The following is a 17,694-nucleotide window of genomic DNA, read 5'->3' on the forward strand; positions in this document are numbered from 1 at the left end:
TAGGAGCAATGAAAGGTTAACATACACATTTTAGAAGCAAAGTGATTACGGTGAGTTCGCATACTAGGTAACCAAGATCTCTTACCCGAATAGCCAAGATTACTTACATAGATCAGTCCTGAGTAGTATCTCTCCTTCAAGTTGTGAAGCACAGAAGCCTCATTCAGGCATGTCAGCTCTGCCATATCTTCCACTTTGGAGAATTTGGGGGGGTTCATCTTCTGGATGTCATCCTTATTAACTTTCACTTTCTTCCCATTCTCTGCCAGCTCCACGATGGCCTCATCTCCTACTTCTTCCTTCAGGCTAGCTGCCTCAAACCCATTCTTCTCTGAGGGAACCCATACCAGCTTCTTAGCTGCCCAGTCAGCCTGAGTTAGGGGGTTATTAATGATGTTTTTGTCCACATAGAGGTACTTATCTGCATCTCTTGTCGACATCGTGTTTTAGAATTGGGGGCCTGTGAAAAGAGAGAGGGGGGGAAAAAAAATTTAGAGCCCCAAGTTGCCTTGCAAATTCCTAGAGGTAGACAGGCACATGCTAAGGACTCTGAGTCCCTGGTCATCGGAGCATGCCTTCTCCTCCTTTAGTTTCATGTTAGCAAGCACTGGTAAGCTGTCAAACTTCCAATAAGGTCAAGGTTTTGTTTGCCAAGAAGACGAAAAAAAACAAACCAGCAAGCAGTTAAAAAAACCCCTACAACAAAACACTGACCGTTAAGCATTTGGAAGCCACTATTTGGCAGAAAAGAGAGAGCACATTAAAGTGGTAAGCATCAAACAATTTGTAAGATGTGCCGATATTCATAGCATTAGATGCTATGCCAGTAACGTTCGGGTCAAGATTAGCCCTTCACTGCTATCTGGCAGAGATATTAGCTCAGAAATTGTCATGGTTGAGACAGACAAACAACAAGAAATATAACCAGAAATGTTTAATCAACACTTTTAGTTCCTCGCTCCTTGTTCTGACAAGCTACAAATCAAATACCATGTCTTCTTAGCAATGTCACATACCAGTGCTTCTAGAATACATCATCAATAATTTAAGAACACCAGTTAAGACCAACATTAAATACAATACTATCCACCACCAGCTTAGTAGCAATACCCACTCCACCAGTTTGTATCTTTTTTCTAGATAACACTTAGTAGCAAAATACCTCCAAGACAGTAACAGAACAAACTTGTGGTCAGGAAGATTTACAGCCAAAAATCCTCTACTGGGATCCTTCTATGAAGCTATGGTCAGGTAGAAGAGAGAGTACTACCCCACAATAGGCGGATGTAGGCAGCATGATCAGAAAATGACACCCTAGATTGTGCTTCATCAAAACCAGAACGCTACCACCAGGGATTTTCCAGTTTATAAAGCAGTAATTTTATTGGTGCTGTTCAGAAACCCTTTCAATCAGAAGAAAGGACTGCATGCGTCAAGGCTCATTAACCATGTAACAGCAGCCTCTTTGCAAGGTCCTATAAACATTACTTCTTGTATCCTTCCTCACAAAGATACCAGTGTACTCAGTATACATTTTTCATAATTTGGATAGAAGTTAGAGCTCTTTACCACCAAAAGAACAGGAAATGAAAATATCAACATTAATGTCATGGAAGTATGTCAGGATCTACAAGGCTAACTTCTCTAACAAACATACCCATATTTACAAACCAGCCTGCAAATCCAACAGGTGAACTCTGACTATAGATACTGCAGACAAAAAGGTATTGAGAGCAGGACAGGAGCAATTCAATCCCCGAAATACGTATGAGAGCAACAATAGATGTTGAGTCCCAGCATTAGCAAGCAGTGAATGAAGCCAGAAAAACATCAGCTATAATAATGATGGGCACAAATGCCCATACCAGTCATTTGTAAGCATGTAGGGAAATTCCTTTCAACAAATGTTTCACTGTAGGTGGTATGCAACTTTGTGTCAGAAACTGTATGGATAGCTGTATATTCACAGTCAAAAATTCTTTAGCAAACAAAGAGAAAATTACTCTATAAATAATCATTTCCTTTTGCTAGAGTTTAAAAATCTTTGTCTTAAGCCTTACAGGATATGCCAAGTAGCTCTCCCACACTTTACCTCATCTTTCCTTCCCCACAGGGACTGACACTTCCACCCTGATCACCACAATGGTGATTCTCAGAGCAACTCCTCCTCCCTGGGTTTTCATATTTTTACTGAAAATCCAGATTTTAATGAGCACACAATGAAGAAATTTGTTGCAGAGATAAGATGCAGCAATAAGGAGGCCGCCATGAAAATCTGAGCTGTCAGGAGAACTCCAAGACCACACTTCAACACCTAGCCTGACAGAGCATGGAGGGAACAGAGAAAACTAAACCAAAAGATATTGAGAGTCCATGACATTGCAGAGTATCATCTGCAGGTTGTGGTCAAAGGGTTAAGAAAAGGGAGTGGAGGGAGTGCGGAAGAAAAAAAATTCAATTGTGTTCAGAGTTGTATCAGGTTTGGCAAGGCAACAGCTGTGCTCTACCCACCATTACACAGTTTCCTGTCTGTGCAACTCCAGCTCCCAGAATCTAACCAGTTGCCTTTTTTGGCCATAATCAGGCAGGAGACAGAGGCCATGTGCTTCAGCTAAATTCTGTTTCATCATTTCCTGAGGAATCCTAAGTAACCAGCCATCTGAAGTGTCCTACATTACACTGAAACATACTCCTCCTTTACTGTTAGAGTACATGCATTCAATACACCTTGGAGACTTATTCTGGGATAAAGACTAATTCTTTTGGGATAAGAAACACATAAGGCCACAAGAAATCTTTCAAGGGGTATCCCCAGTCAGTTCTGGATCTGAAGAGAATTAATGAAAGAAGACAGCTACAGAGAGGTTAATCAAATTCCTCACAGGAGGAGAACGCCAACTAATCTCACATACAGCAAAGGCTGCATTCTTCAGCCAGTAAGGGATCATTCTATAGCATCTATCCCTTTTTATTCCCAGGACTGAAAACAACTTTCACAGTAAAAAGAGAACTAGCCTAATAAGGCTATTCTAAAATCTCACCAAATTTTGTTTTTTATGCCAGTACTACCAAACACTGAGGAGATTAAAAGATGGTCTGCACCTCAAACTTTAAACAGAGTTGCAAATTGCCCTACTGCATGGCAGCAGCAAACAGTCTTATTATCACCATCTCAAACTAGTTTTCATATACTCCAGAACAGAATCACCAGGTACTAGATCTAAAAAAACTGACGGATCATGCTGAGATAACATGGTACTAGTGCTATTCTCGAGGTTGACTTCGAACCCACAGGGCTTCTAAACTAGCAATACTGCAAACCAACCATTAATTTGCTTTCTCCACAAGAACATCACCGGAGGAATAAGATTCAGCAAGTTCCATCTCCTAGGCTCCAAAACTTAGCTTATGCTGCATTTCACTGGGCATTTCTAAAAACCCCTCAATTGGTCAAGGACGCAAGCCTGGTAAACTCTTGGAGTCTTACAGCAAATCATAACGAACACAAGTCACTACCATTTTAATAACAAATTAGGAAGCAATTTGTTTGCCTAGTAGTTTGCATTTTGGGTCTAAATAATTATGTGGGGCAAGGACATTTATCTTTACATGGCTATTATGCAACTGTCAGATGAGAATACCATTAACAATGTCCTTTTTGATGCAACACCAGTCTATAGGTATGAAGACCAAAAAATAAGGAAGACAGACCATCCTTGTTTTGAGTATAAATGCCTCCTTCCTAGTATTGTTTCAAAAAATGAACTACTACAGTCACTTCCCTGTTAACCTAGTATGCTCCCTTATTGTGGTTCATAGCAGTCTGACAAACACGCTGGTCAAATATTGCTTGTTTTTCCATTACTTCAGGTGCCCGAGGACATTCTTTTGCTATTTAACTAACCACATAGTTGCCACAAAGATGCCATACAGTTACAAAGGAACCTCTACAGTCCTGAATAGAATGGGACCAAGACATTAATATGTAGTCCAACCTTAAAAAAAACAAAAAAGTCAAGAACCCTTCACATACGTATTTCCCCGCAGATTCTTTTGAGATGAACAAATTAAACACTGGGTTTAAGTTAAGATGCCATGCGTTCCCTTTGAACTAAGCAGAATTATCCAAAAACCCCATTTGAATACAATCACATGGACAAAAGTTTGCCTTTAGCCTCCTACAATACCATAGCCTTAAGGCTTGTATTACGAGACACTTCACACACTCCTCTCCCCACCTAAAGTATCAAATGCTCCCAAAAACCTGGAAACAAACACCTTGTCTGGCTTGGAAAGGTCTAAAATCTGTCTCTGCTATAAGGTCCCTTCCTTTGGATTACAGTGTTTTGCAACTGCTAAAAGCACAGAACATTATCTGTTTGCAATTTAATTTTCCAGGACTATTTGTATTATCCCCCCTCAATGTTTATTCTGTCAGCAGCCACAGAATTGTTTCTGGGACTGAGCCACTGCTCAATAAGATGAGCTTGGGCAATGCTAAATTATGGAGGTAATGGCTGAAGTAGAAATAGAATTAATATATTCAAAGAATCATTGACAACAACAGTTAGAGCATCACACTTACTAACAAGTATCAGAGCACTAGCTAGGCAAGGAAAGCACTTCTAATTTGAGTTATCCAAACCACCATTAAAGTAGGGATTGCCACACAGGTTTTTTTAGGCTTCAGCCTCATTATTAGCAAAGATGCATTATTACGTTGGAACGACAGCTTTAATCACAAATCATTTCCCTACTTCAATAAATTATGAAAAATTTGTGAAATAATGGGCTACAGAGAACATACCATCACCAGATACATGTACTGTGTACTTACCAATTCAGATAACCATTTCAGAGCTTCGCTATAAGGCTAAGCCTCCGTCAAAAGGGACATATGTGGGTAATTACCAGAAGTTTTCTTCTGCTTCATATCCACCAGTAATGCACTGTTATAAAAACTTCGTGTGATTTCACATGAAATGATTCCCCCACATGGTTTGTCTAGTGGCATTTATACTAACAGTGCAAGAGGAACTATCCTAAAGTTCAGGGTGCCAAAAAGAATGAAGAATAAGTAGCAAACACATTTAGACTAAAACAATTCAATTACCTTTGTTTATACAGGTCACATTTTAAAAGCATAATATTTCAGGAACAAAGTTCTCATGACATTTTCCAAACAGGCTTACCTTTAGCAGGTTGTGAGAGAATGGCATATAAGACAAAAAGCCCTTTCACAGAGCAAAAGGAATGTATACCATTTCTACAGGCAAGACAAGACTTCTGCACCAGAAAATTACAGCACTCTTGGTCACTTACAGTCCCATTTCAGTAACAACTAAATTGTCTTAGATGAAGAGACCTAATTCTTTGTTAATACACAGCATTTAAAAAATAATCTGACTTCAAGAATAAATTAATGATTCAAATTAAATTTGGTCAGTAACATTCAATTGATGGGAATCCTTGTTAAGAGTACAATCTGAACAGCTAATACTTGCATTATGTTTGCAAACTCAACTATTTCACTTTCCCCAGCCGGCTGAACACAGTTCATCAAAACAACAGAAACAGTTGCATTTGGTGCAGCTAGGAAAGCACAGTAAGTAGACTTTAGTGGCCAAACTGCCTACAGTGACCATGAACTGACTTTAAAAACCAAAACCTAAGCCACCAAAAAAAACTCCCTATAATTCCCTTGTAATCGTTAGAAAATGTTCAGATCTCATCTGTTTAGGACCTACTGTGCTGACACTTCACAGCTCCACAGGCCAGGATGTTTATGGAGAACACCACAGTTCTGTTAGCACAAGCTGTTCCAATTTGTAAGTAACACCTATATAAAAACTGAAGTCTGAATTACTAAGGGTGAGAAATTAATCGCAAGGGGGGTGGGGGAGAGGAAGGAAAGAGGAAAAGCTGGCAGGAAGCTGAGCTGATGGACTGGTTATATCTCCTTGTTTCTCAAGTTCAGTATATTGTGGCACACCAGTGCCTGATGCTTCAGACTGAATTCAATAATAATGAATTTCAGTTATCGAGAATACATCATCAGTCAAGTACACAAGTTTGCAATTAATACTCCCTCACAGACCGTGCCCTGAGCTGAAGGCATTCAGCTACACTTACCCTTTTTGTTCAGAAGGCTCTGCTGCCATGCAGGCTCATTTCTTCTAGTTCAGCTTTATTTGGGATTCATAATGATTGCTATTAGGCTTACTGTAGTTCACTGCTTTCCTCTCTAGTCACAGTCTGACGCACACAATGCATTGTTGAAAGATTTATTTCACAATTGGAATGCAGATTGCTGGCAATTATTGTTGCATATTCAGTTTGACTGTAGTGCTGCCCAGACTTGCCAACTACCATGTTTATTACTGTAAGTTAAACTCAAGGTAGAGCACTAAAATCGCCTCTTTGTATGCACAAGGCTCCAAGAATCAAAGAGGAGGAATCTAATTATCTAATGTATAACTTAGATCTCTATTACACAGAAGTGATCTATTGACGAGACTACACATTAAGACAGAAGAAAGAAGTTGAAGGGAATTCTGCATCTCCCAGGTGGTCTAAAGGTATCTGGCATGTGTCCTCAGAACAATGAATGTGGAATAAAGGTTTCTCAGTTTCTGCATGTCCAGCTCTCTTCATCAGCTGTCAAGCACCACATTCTCCTATGTGTGAAGCAGCACGTGCATATTCTACTGTAACAGCTGACACAGGATGTTTGCTCTGTGAAGCCGGGACTTTGCACGGCAAATTGCAAAGGCCACAAAACCACACACAAGTAAGACACTGTCCCTACATGCCACTTCGTAGTCACCTTTTCTCTCCACTGGGTTCAAGTGAATGGCAAGATTGGGAGAACAGAAGCTACAAGCACAGCACAAGCAGATTTAACAAAAATTAATGCCAATCTGAACAGGCTAGTTTTGGGTATCAAAGACTGAAAACAGGATAGTACAGGCTTCACCATGTGCTATGCAAGCACAGAAATGATCTTGGGCAACCCCACTGCATGCTGTAAAGAAATTAACCACTGTACGTTATGGGCAAAGAGGGCCAGGCATAGCTTCCCTAAGTTAATGTGAGCGAGGGTGTGCTTACCCCTATTTTAATTGCAGTTTCTCAGTCCAGCAAGACACAAAGACACATTACCATGTACATGGCACCAATAAAGTTAATCAGTTCTATGAAGCCTGTGCACATTGTTTAAACACACCAAAGGCTGGTTTAGGGAGGGGGAGGGTAGCCTTCTGTTGATTTCAAGTCCAGTCTTTAGCATGACAAAGCTAGGCTGGCTGCCACCCAACCCCATTCACTTTGAATAAATATTCAAAGTTTACAATCCTGCATAATACACTTTCTGCAACTGTTGTTTCTCATTAGTGCACGTACAGTACATGCCTTCTCAGCAGAGAAGAGAATTCCTCTTCCAGAGACAGTGTGCCCACAAGGAAAACATTCCAGGGGGAGAACACATTCTTTGTGACCACTCAGCAAAGTAATCCCACTTAAGGAGACAGCTGTAGTTCAGAAAACTGCAGCCCATCCCTGCTGTTCAAGCTGTTTTGCTGGAAGACTTGTTTTTAGGGGCATAATGGACTGCAAAAGTTTTGATCAGGCATGCAGAATTCCCTAGGGACATCGCATGAGAGAGGGAGGAAGAGCTTGGAAAGTTTCAGCTTGTCCTTGTTATCTCAGGGTCACTTTTCATCCCTTCCCTAATACTCTGATTTAAAGCTAAAAAGATATCTGCCAAGAACTCTCTGAGGCACTGAAGTGTAAGACAGCTCTTCCAATACACAGTTCTATATCAATTAGCACTCCCTATCATCTTTTGTCAAGTCCAGGTTTTATTTCATCACAAGAGTGAACAAGGAGTAAAACAATTATAGCTAAATAGAGAGGAGTGAAATATGGTTCTCACTCCCTCTTTTAGAAACAAATATTTCGTATGTATGTGGCTAAGATAAAGTCATTTTACAGGAGCAATTATTCTTGCTTACGTTAACTAAGAATTTGCTTTGATCTCTGCATCAATAATGCTTATTTTCTTCCAGTTCATGTTGGAAAGAACCAAGAATCAGTGCAAATACATTTGGCAAGCCATTTTAAAAAAAGATTATTTTTACACTGCAACAGGGAATCAAGTTTCTCTAGACAGAGCTCAACCTACTGTGCCAAATTATGACCATGTACAGTCTTCTGCTATATCTCATATTTTTATCAGTGTTTCAAATAGTTCTGCTCTACCATTAACACCAGCTATGGGGATGGCAGGCAAAAACCCTGGCACAGAAGTCTGACACCTTTGCAGGGTGCAAGTTTGGTTCTCAACTCTTCTAGCTTTGCATAGCAACACGTTAAGAGGACCTACCTCCGTTTATGAAGGTGACTTTGGAGGTCGGGGACAGGAGAAGCATGACTCTTTCTGGACATGAAAACAACAGCAACTCCTGAACTGAAAGAAGAGCTCCACAGCCTTATGCTCCAGGATGTATTAGAAGGCCAGGTTGAAAACAACTTTGCAGAGCATAAGTATCATGTTCAAGACAGTCTGAAAAACTTTGAAACATTCTGACTGTGACATTTCCCTGTTGTGCTCAAAGTCTTGCACAGCTTCGTGGCTCCTTACTTAGCTATCCATTACAACCAATGTTCTGGAGAAAACCTCCTGTGCAGCAGAGCGTACAAGGAACATGTGCCTGCTCTGTACACCTCAGCCTCACACTCATTTTATGGTTAGCTTATTCCCTTCCTGACCTATGCTGTCTTTCCCGAATGTCAGATATATCAGTCTCTAAAAAGAAATAGCATTAGACATCTCTTATTTTAGAATTCACCCAGCCATGCCCTCCTGTCTGGATCTCCTGAAGCACTGATTTTTGTACTAAAGGAGAAGAAAGGACTCATCTTTCAATGTGAAATGAGTCAAAGCAAAGGCACCTGAAGTAGGAACCTAGTCTGAACTGTTACAATCATGGCTCTACAGCATGTAAATTTTTCTGTAGTCTGGTATTACAGGAAAATACTTTTTTTTTTGAAAAAAAATTATCCCATTCTGATAGGGAACTGACATACTTGGGCATTCCACAGTCCCAATAAAAGGAGGCAAATAATACTTGGAAGTTTCCAACAAAGTTTTGCTTTCTGGCATAACAGGATAAAAAACAACATGAGGAAATAGAGGAAATACTGACCATAGAGTAGCAGAACTGTTTCATGTGTTTCCACTGTAATTAACAACATTCTCCACAGCTATATACACTATAGTACTGTGGTGGTGAGAGACTGGAAAAGGTTACCTAGACAAGCTGTGGGTGCCTCATCCCAGAAAGTGTTCAAGGCAGAACGGGGCTTTGAGCAACCTGGTCTAGGGGACGGTGCCCCTGCCCATGGCAGGGGCATTGCACAAAACAATCTCTAAGGTCCCTTCCAACCCAAACCATTCTATGATATTCTTCTCCTTATCTGCATGAGCCAAGAGCTGACCATTACTGCAGTTGTTCTTTTCCCTGAAAGAATTGGTATAATACAAGGCAGCAAATTTATCTGTTAAATCTACATCAAGTTTTTAGAACATTAAAGAAATAAAATCTGCTAAAAAATAATAGCACTGCCTATTAGGAAAATACTTACAATTTGCCCAGTAAAAAGATTAACTCCACCTATGTGGAGGAAGATGATAAACTGACTGTGCACATGTATATGCCAGTGCTATGCAGACAATATATAGATATATAACTTTCAGAAGTTACACCAGTTGGTCTAATAAATTTGCAATCCCCTTTAAAAAAAGAAAAATTATGACTAATACATCATCTTTATCACATTAGTGTGTTCTTACTTTATATTTCCCAGCATATACTGCATTAAACTCCAAGCTCATCTACGCAAAATTTTGACTTCAGAACAGTCATTAAAACAATACAGGATAATTTACTGTGTAATGAAAGGTCAAAGACTTTAGTATCTGCTATAAACATTCATACTGCAATATAACCTAGACAATAAAAGCTAAGCGAACTGGTTTAAGTCACAAATTCTAAGTCACAGTTTAGAGAGCTTTTGTGCCCATGGAGAAATCTTATTTAGTACTTATGCTTTTTTACAGAAGAAAATTCCCTTTGTCAGTAAGCAAACACATCCAACTGAAACACGACAGTTTCAAGTATGCAATTACTTAGTTATTGTAGTCTACCATACATCTGTATCCATACTCCCATACCCATTTATTTAAACAATTCTTTGAAGTCTGAATACATTTTACTTGATGTGAAAAAGAGATAAAAACACCTTTGTCTCTAAACAACAGCAATAAAGACATCTGAACATCATCTATGAAGAACACAATATGTTGAGTAGTATTCCGCTAAAAAAATAAAATTCCATTAATACCAAAAAAAATGTTTTTCTTGGACTACTTCAGACACATTTACAAGTAACTAAAATTGTTTTCCAGATAGTTATGTGCAGTCAGCAATTTATTAATTAAATTGCCTGCTTCTGGACACCTTAATCTCATATCCATCCCTTCTGACCAGTTCCACTAATTGAACCCAGTGAAAAAACACAGACAGCCACCCACTCCCCCCAAAAAAACAGAAGACAAAAGAAAAATGTAAATACCTTCCTCTACATTTTAAACTATGAATGACATGGCCAAAATGGAAGCCAGCAAGTGGTTTTCTTTATCTACATTAAAAAACTGTCAAAAGTCTATTTACTTCATCAACCAACTAGTTCCAAGTGCTCACCCAGGAACTTTCTCATCCAGTTCATTGTTTTGACTTCAGATTTACATTCAGAATTTGTTGCCAACTTATTACATTGAAGCATCTTACATTTATTAAAATATCTGTAAGTCCTAAAATAGACTATCAATTAATTTGTACTTACACTTTTCTCAAAATAATTGATTTTAACAATTCAGAGCACAGCAAGACTGGAATCTCTTGCACTAAATGGCAAGTACACCAACAGTGTAACAGTCCCTGTCAAAAAGAGCTTATTGACTAAAAATTTACCTAGAAACGGACAGAACAGTTGTTTTAAGTCACAGTTGGAGAAAAAGGCAGAAGCAACAGAAATTATATTTTTTAATTGAAATTTTGCTGTAGGTTCAATTCAGTATTTCCATTTTTTTTTCCTTGGGTATTTAAATCAACTCTAAGTACATCAGTAAAACTTGCTGGATTGAGTGTTGGCCACAACTGACTTTAACCATAGCCAAATCTACACCACCTCCAAGGTTGATTAGAAAGGCCTAAATTCAAGTGAACTGGTGAAGTCTTGACCTTAAAATGAAAACACAGATGAATGTGTTCAATAAAAGGGGAAGTAAACTATTACAAGAGCATGCTTGAAATCTTAGATTTTAAACAGGAAGCTGCTCAACAGGAAAAAAGAATCTGGCTGCACAGGACTGTGAAAGTTGAGTTGTAAAATTTCTCTAAACCTCTTTTCTTACAAGTTTGAACGCCAACTTTGCTTCCATTCAAATCAGAACTCCAGTTCTGTGTTGAGGCATATATCACAATGGATTTCCTGCAGAGACTCATTAAAATGGTAGTTCTTGATGAATAGAAGTATTCATCAGTTAAGAAGACTTTATGATACAGATTTCCAAGTTAAGTTTCCCTCAACATATATTAATTATTAGCTTGAGTTTACTGAAATCACTCATCCATGTGGTTTTATTTACTACTCTCAGCAGAATCAGCATTAGGAGAAAGTTAGACTTCTCGTCATGAAGACAAGCAGAATCTAAACTCAATGTACAAAACTCTAGAGGCATAAATTTCATTAAGGGGTCATGGAGTCAAACCACAGTATGCAGAGTTATATTTCATTAGAACTCTCTGCATCCAACAGCAATACAATTGTAATACTTCTACAAGAAATAATTTGCAGTAGACAAGTATGCTAGATCAATTTTACAGTTTCCACTTTGCCATGTTTAAAAAGGATAACTTAGCAGTACTACCTCCCACATATCGTACAATGAAACCCATCTCAGTTCCATCACTAAAAAACTGTAAACAATACTATTTCTTTAGATTTTTTAGGGTTCTCAGGCAATATATTGTGCTGAACGGTAACAGGCCAAATGGCCATTAACTGAAAACAGGGACTCGTCCATTATACTGAATATGACTGGGATGGAATGAGGTCAGAAGATGTTAAACCACTACAGTAGCCCAGGACTGCGAGACAAATCAGCGTTGAGATTATTACTTCAAGCACTCAGAACAAGTTCCCACAGCCGCTAAAGGAAAAAGTGAAGCGGATAAACCATAATTAAGATGAACTTGTAAACTTATGCATTTCATTTAGTTGGACAACACCCATTTGCATTAGCACAAATGCAACTTCTGCCCTGGAAGCTTTTGTCTCATCATATTTTATTTAAATCAGGTTGTTAGTTTCCATCTCTTTGCACACTAGGAAACTCAATTAGAACCCTGGTGTACTTAAACTGAAAATAAATTTAAGGTACAAGGTCACCAAGCTACCATTAAGCTAGAGCAATTGCCAGCAAAAACAATGTCGCTGTAGGCAATCCCATGCTATTACAGTTTTCTTCCAACCCACAGAAGATTTAACATCAGGCACACAGTTTCTCTACTTAACATGCAAACAGCTATGCCTCAATTAGAAACCAAGAAAACAAAGACTAATAAGATATTTATACAAGAAATCAAAGACAAAAATGGATGTTAGAGGGCACCAAGTGCATTATGGAGTCAAACAAACAAAACTGTATTAAATCAAACACTCAAGATTAAAGATTTGGACACCTTTTAGTAGACATGCACACTAACTCCAGGCCTCTAAAACACACTTTAGCCATCAGTCAGCTTCAGCATATTACCTGATCACCTGAAGCTAGCGGGCAAGAAAGCCAACATAGTACACAGGGGTGGGGGATAAGACAACCTTAACTTTGACTTCCCCTTTCAGTAAACCTTGCATTAACCAGATGGCTTCCTGTACCTCCAGTGGGTCCACTTATAATCTCACCCTATTACAGTCACACCAATTCATGTGACACAAGTCTGGGCAAGACACAGGCCTAGGGATGGGGGTAGAAGCAGAAGATTCAGCAGAATCAGCTCAGAAATCACAATACCTATGACGTACCCCATCCCATCTGTTCAGTATCCTGGAGATTAACAGAACAAAACCTGAATTTTGGGGTATAGACAGACTATTTTTAATCTCCCAATACAACTGAAGTATATTATCCTGTAGTCAGTAGCCACACCAATATACACAGCCACACCAATATACATACCTTGTACCTGTGTGTGAATAGTCCGACAGGACTAACCTGTGTATTATTAGTTATTATAAACATTTACTACATTATTTTATAAAACCTGCCAAGATAATAACCGTTAAGAGTTTTCAAGATACTTTGTTGCAGCGGTAAATATAAGCCTCAGCACTTGGAGCAGAAATATTTGCAGTGCCAAGCAGTGTTGCAAAGAGATTTAACCACCTGTAGCATCTGACTCCACCAGACAGTTTTCAATTCAAACACGAGTATTAGAGCTACCACCCATTACACAGTTTGAACACTCTCCAACATTTTTCATGACACCAAAATAATGCGCTGGACAACACAGATTATTTCAGCCTCTTAAGTGAGAAATTCTTCTAATCTCTTTCCTGTAACTTTAATGGACAAGTCATTTTATTCTATTATTATTATTATTATTCATTCATTACTGATTCACTTAAAAGCTCATAAGCCCATGGTGTGGCTCTCCCAATGTATTTGTCTTCTTAAAACATTCTGAAGCATATCAAAATCCACCTAGAAGAAATAATGAAAAAAGCTTAATTCTTTCATTTTCTCTTCAGATGAAAATATCACCCTGGCTCTTTCTTTCTCACAGGAATAACCTAAAAGAAAAAAAACATAAACCCAGAACCATGGTAGGTATATCCTAACAATCTATGCAGTCAAAGTCCAATAAAACACTTTCAGTTTCTACACCCATTCTTCTGGGACAGACAGAACCTGCCTCTTTAGTCTTCCTGTTTATACAGAAACAGTCATATGCTACCCACGCAGAGCAAATGTTGAGGTCAAAGTTTCTTCTTCAGAGAACTTCCAAAATCAGATCTTGGCTATACAACTCAAGTATCCAAGAGATGATACCGTATTACAAAAAGAACCACATTTTCCACCAGCTTACTGCTGGTCACACTCACTTTGAGGTTCCAGGTCAGTAAATACAAGAAGTTCAGACACCAGGCTCTATCCACTACTAGTAATTTTGCAGCTCCCTTACAATTACTGAAACTTTTGCCTGTCCACCTCCAGAAAGACAGTGCACAGACTATAAGTAAATGCAACAAATAAAGCCATCAAGGAGAACACATCAATTTAAACAGTTCCACCTGACGTGGAGCTTCACAGAACTGTTGGGTGATTTCACTGCAGTTATTTTTACAAGGTCAGATTAGCAGCACAATCTCGTGTTTATACAGTTTTGGCAATTGTGATTAACAACTTCAAAACTCTTTTGTGCTAATGGCAGCTCCACGTACATTTATCAATTGCTTCCCCCTCATTACAACTTTCTAGTTAACAAAAATATTTGCTTATCTCATTCAAACTTTGGGAGAGAGCGCTACAGTTGCAGACAGTGCGCCTATGAGTCAATGCATATCTGCACAATGATTTGCCATTTTTACTGGAATGCTACGGATAAGTGAACTTAGTCACATTGTTACCTGGTGACTAATTTCAAAAGGATCTTTACACAAGCAGTAACTGATTAGAGCGCTGTTACTTTGGAGTTAAAACTTTACCATATCTAGACTTCCAGACAGAAGATGTATATGAGTTAAGGGCATGTGTCATTTAATCCTTCAAGCCATGGTTCAACAGCCTCCATGAAAATTAAGTTATATTTCTTTATAGTGTAGGGCACAGGAATCACAGTCTGCAGGTCGAAGTCCATCTACTACAATATCTCTTCAAGTTTGAAGCACAAATTTCTTGTGCAGTAAATGAGAGGTTACCCTGTTTAGGACAGACTTAGAAAAAAAGCTTAGGTTCTCAGTCCACTCTGACAGAGTGCAGCTCCGGACATCAAGACTTAGTATAGAAAAGAAATATCTATGGAAGAAGAAGAGCACAACCGTGTTTCAAGAGAGAGGGGGAAAAAAAAAAAAAGAAAAAAAGAAAAAAAAAGAGAAGGAATGGAACTGTAAGGCGGAAAAAAAAAAAAAATAAATTAACAGCTACTGCATGAAGAGCTTCCCAACCAATGCAGTTAAATTCTGAAAAATTCCAGTTTGTTACCAGAAGCATAATATTGCTTTAAAACTCATTTTGCCTTGAGTTGAGGCAAATTGGGAGCAACCCTTATTAAACCCACTAGGTACACACCACCCTCGGGGGCTATGAAACTTGTTACTTTCCACACCTACTGCAGAAAAGTTGGTAACGATATCACTAAAAGCCGGAGAACTTTTCCTACTCAGTTGGAGGTGATGCCTGAAAGCACAAGCTATCTGCAAGAGTTTTTCAGTGCAAGCTTCATCTTGCCCTGTCACTCCCTCCTCCCTCTCTCCTGGCTTCACCGTACAGACCAAACCGAACGAGGAAGTCGAGATCTGCGAGCGGAAGCCAAGCCCATCGCAATGTCTGCAGGAGGATTGTCAGCCTGTGACTCAGGCTGCAGTCCTGACAGCTGCCAAACGGTCCCATTTTCCCCTACCCGTTACTTACAAAGGACGGACACTTAAACGCGAAGAGGGAAGGGAGAGAGGACGGTCCGGTGTGAAAAAGAGCGCGAATAACGCCTTCTCACCTCCGAGCAGGCCAGTTAGCTGGGCGGGGAGGGAGCAGAGGCAACTCCCTGGGCATAACGCACCCGTGCGGCGCACGGCGCGGTGGCACACACGGCCCGGAGGGAGCAGACTGGGAGGGCGAGGGGCACGGGGAGCACCTCAGGCACGGCAGGTCGGCGCCCGGCCGGGCTGCCTCCCGCCCGGCTCCGCGGGGAAAGCGGACCGGCGCAGTAGGAGAGCGGCACCCTTTCCCCCTAGCCGGACAAAGAGGCGCGAAACCCGGCAGGGGAGAAGCGCGGCGCCAGAGGGGGACAAACCAGGGCCACCCGCGCCCACCACCCCACCCGACCGGCTTCACCTGAGCCTGGCTACGGCGGAGGGAGGGAGGGAAACGCCGCGGCGGCGGCTGCGCTCCTCGAGGCGAGAGAGTGGCGTCCTCACGCTGCCGGCTCCTCCCGCAGGTTCCGCGAACCGCCTCGCGTTCACCGGCACTGCGAGGCGCCCGGGCGGGAGGAGCCGCCGCGGCCCAGCAACGCCGCCGGCCCGCCCCCACCGCCCCCCCCGCGGCACTTCCAGCCAATGGCTGAGCCAGCCGCAGAGAGCTGACGGCCGCCGCCGCCAATAGAAGCCGGTCGCAGGGTGGAGGCGAGCCGTTGAGGAAGCGGCGAGCCGTTGAGGAAGGGGGCAGTTAGCAACGCCCGGGCGCGCGCGGAGCCCTGCCCCTCAGCAGCCCAGCCCCGCCCCGCGGCCGCCGGGGCGCGGCGCAGCGCAGGCCGGCAGCGCTGGCCGCCGAGGGGCTCGGGAGAGGCGAGCGGTGCGCCCCGGCCTCCCCCCGCCGGCCACGGGGCCTGGCCGAGCTCCCCGCTCCCCTCCCCCAGCCTCGAGTCGTGCCAAGCCGCTCCCACAATGCCCCGCGCCAGGCCGTGCCAGGCCAGCCCCACAATGCCCCGCGCCGGGCGGGCACCCGAGGCGGGCGTCAGCTTCGGCTCCTGCGGGAGCGCTGCCTCGCTGGCACTCCGCAGCGCCTCGGTTCTGCTGGCCCCAGCGTGCCCCCAGGGCCGGGGGAAGGGAACTCGGGGTCAGCCCCCGGGAGCAGGGCGATGGGCTGCAGCCCCGGCCTCCCGGGGCCGTGCCAGAAGCCCTCGGAAATGGGGAGGCGGAGGGCAGAGGGGGTAATCCCCGCCCGATCAAGAAGTCCCCACCCAACCGTGTGGTCTTGTAACGCAAAATAACCGCGGTAGGAAGATGCAAGTGAAAAATTTGGTTTCATCCCATAAGCGGACAGAACTGAGGCAAGCAGCAGCATCGGCACAAGCAGCCTGTGATGCCGCGGAGGTGCTTGGGTGGCCGGAGCTGTATGTTAAAAAATGCTCGAAACTGATTTAGAAAAGGCATGCCAGTAACAGGTGTGAAAAGAGAGAGGTGATGTAATGCTGCCTCTTTGCATTTAGTACAGCACTCTTCAAGCTGAGTACACGGTAAAAAGGAGGAAGTGGTAGCCAAGGTGCAAGACAAAAGTCCTTCTAAAAAGATCACAACATATATGCATCCAGGTGTTAAATCCTGCTATGCAGAAGAGTTTTATTACACACTCTACAAGCATGCAGAAATACAAGGCTCCCTCCCTTTGGGGCTTCCTACTTTCACTGAGGAGGGCAAATTTGCAGGTGTAGGTGCCAATGACAGAAAATGCAAGGTGAAGTTGACTGGTGGCAATATCAAAGTTAAGGTGGAAGAGGCAGATGAAGTTAAAGAGGCTTGAATAAAGAGAGAAGTTAGCAGAGAAGTGTCTTCGGTAAGCATCTCTTGTCCAAGTGAAACGCTTCAGGCTTAGAAAGATTCACTGCAGCAGTTTGGAAACAATGACAGACCTTT

The 17,694-nt window shown here is 41.8% G+C and overlaps 1 protein-coding gene across 1 annotated transcript in view; it reads right to left on the reverse strand.

Moving 5' to 3' along the window:
* Positions 1 to 16,332, reverse strand: part of MYH9 (myosin heavy chain 9) — a 71,046-nt gene extending 54,714 nt beyond the window's left edge. Inside the window, exons 1-2 of the mRNA XM_082075313.1 lie at positions 16,178 to 16,332; positions 108 to 460 (exon numbers count right to left, since the gene is read on the reverse strand). Coding sequence (XP_081931439.1) covers positions 108 to 440 — 333 coding nt within the window. The 5' untranslated portion in view covers positions 441 to 460; positions 16,178 to 16,332. The remainder of the gene's footprint in view (positions 1 to 107; positions 461 to 16,177) is intronic.
* Between the last annotated feature and the right edge of the window lie 1,362 nt (positions 16,333 to 17,694).

Source organism: Streptopelia decaocto (assembly GCF_964273445.1).
Source record: "Streptopelia decaocto genome assembly, chromosome: 1".
NCBI lineage: Eukaryota > Metazoa > Chordata > Aves > Columbiformes > Columbidae > Streptopelia > Streptopelia decaocto.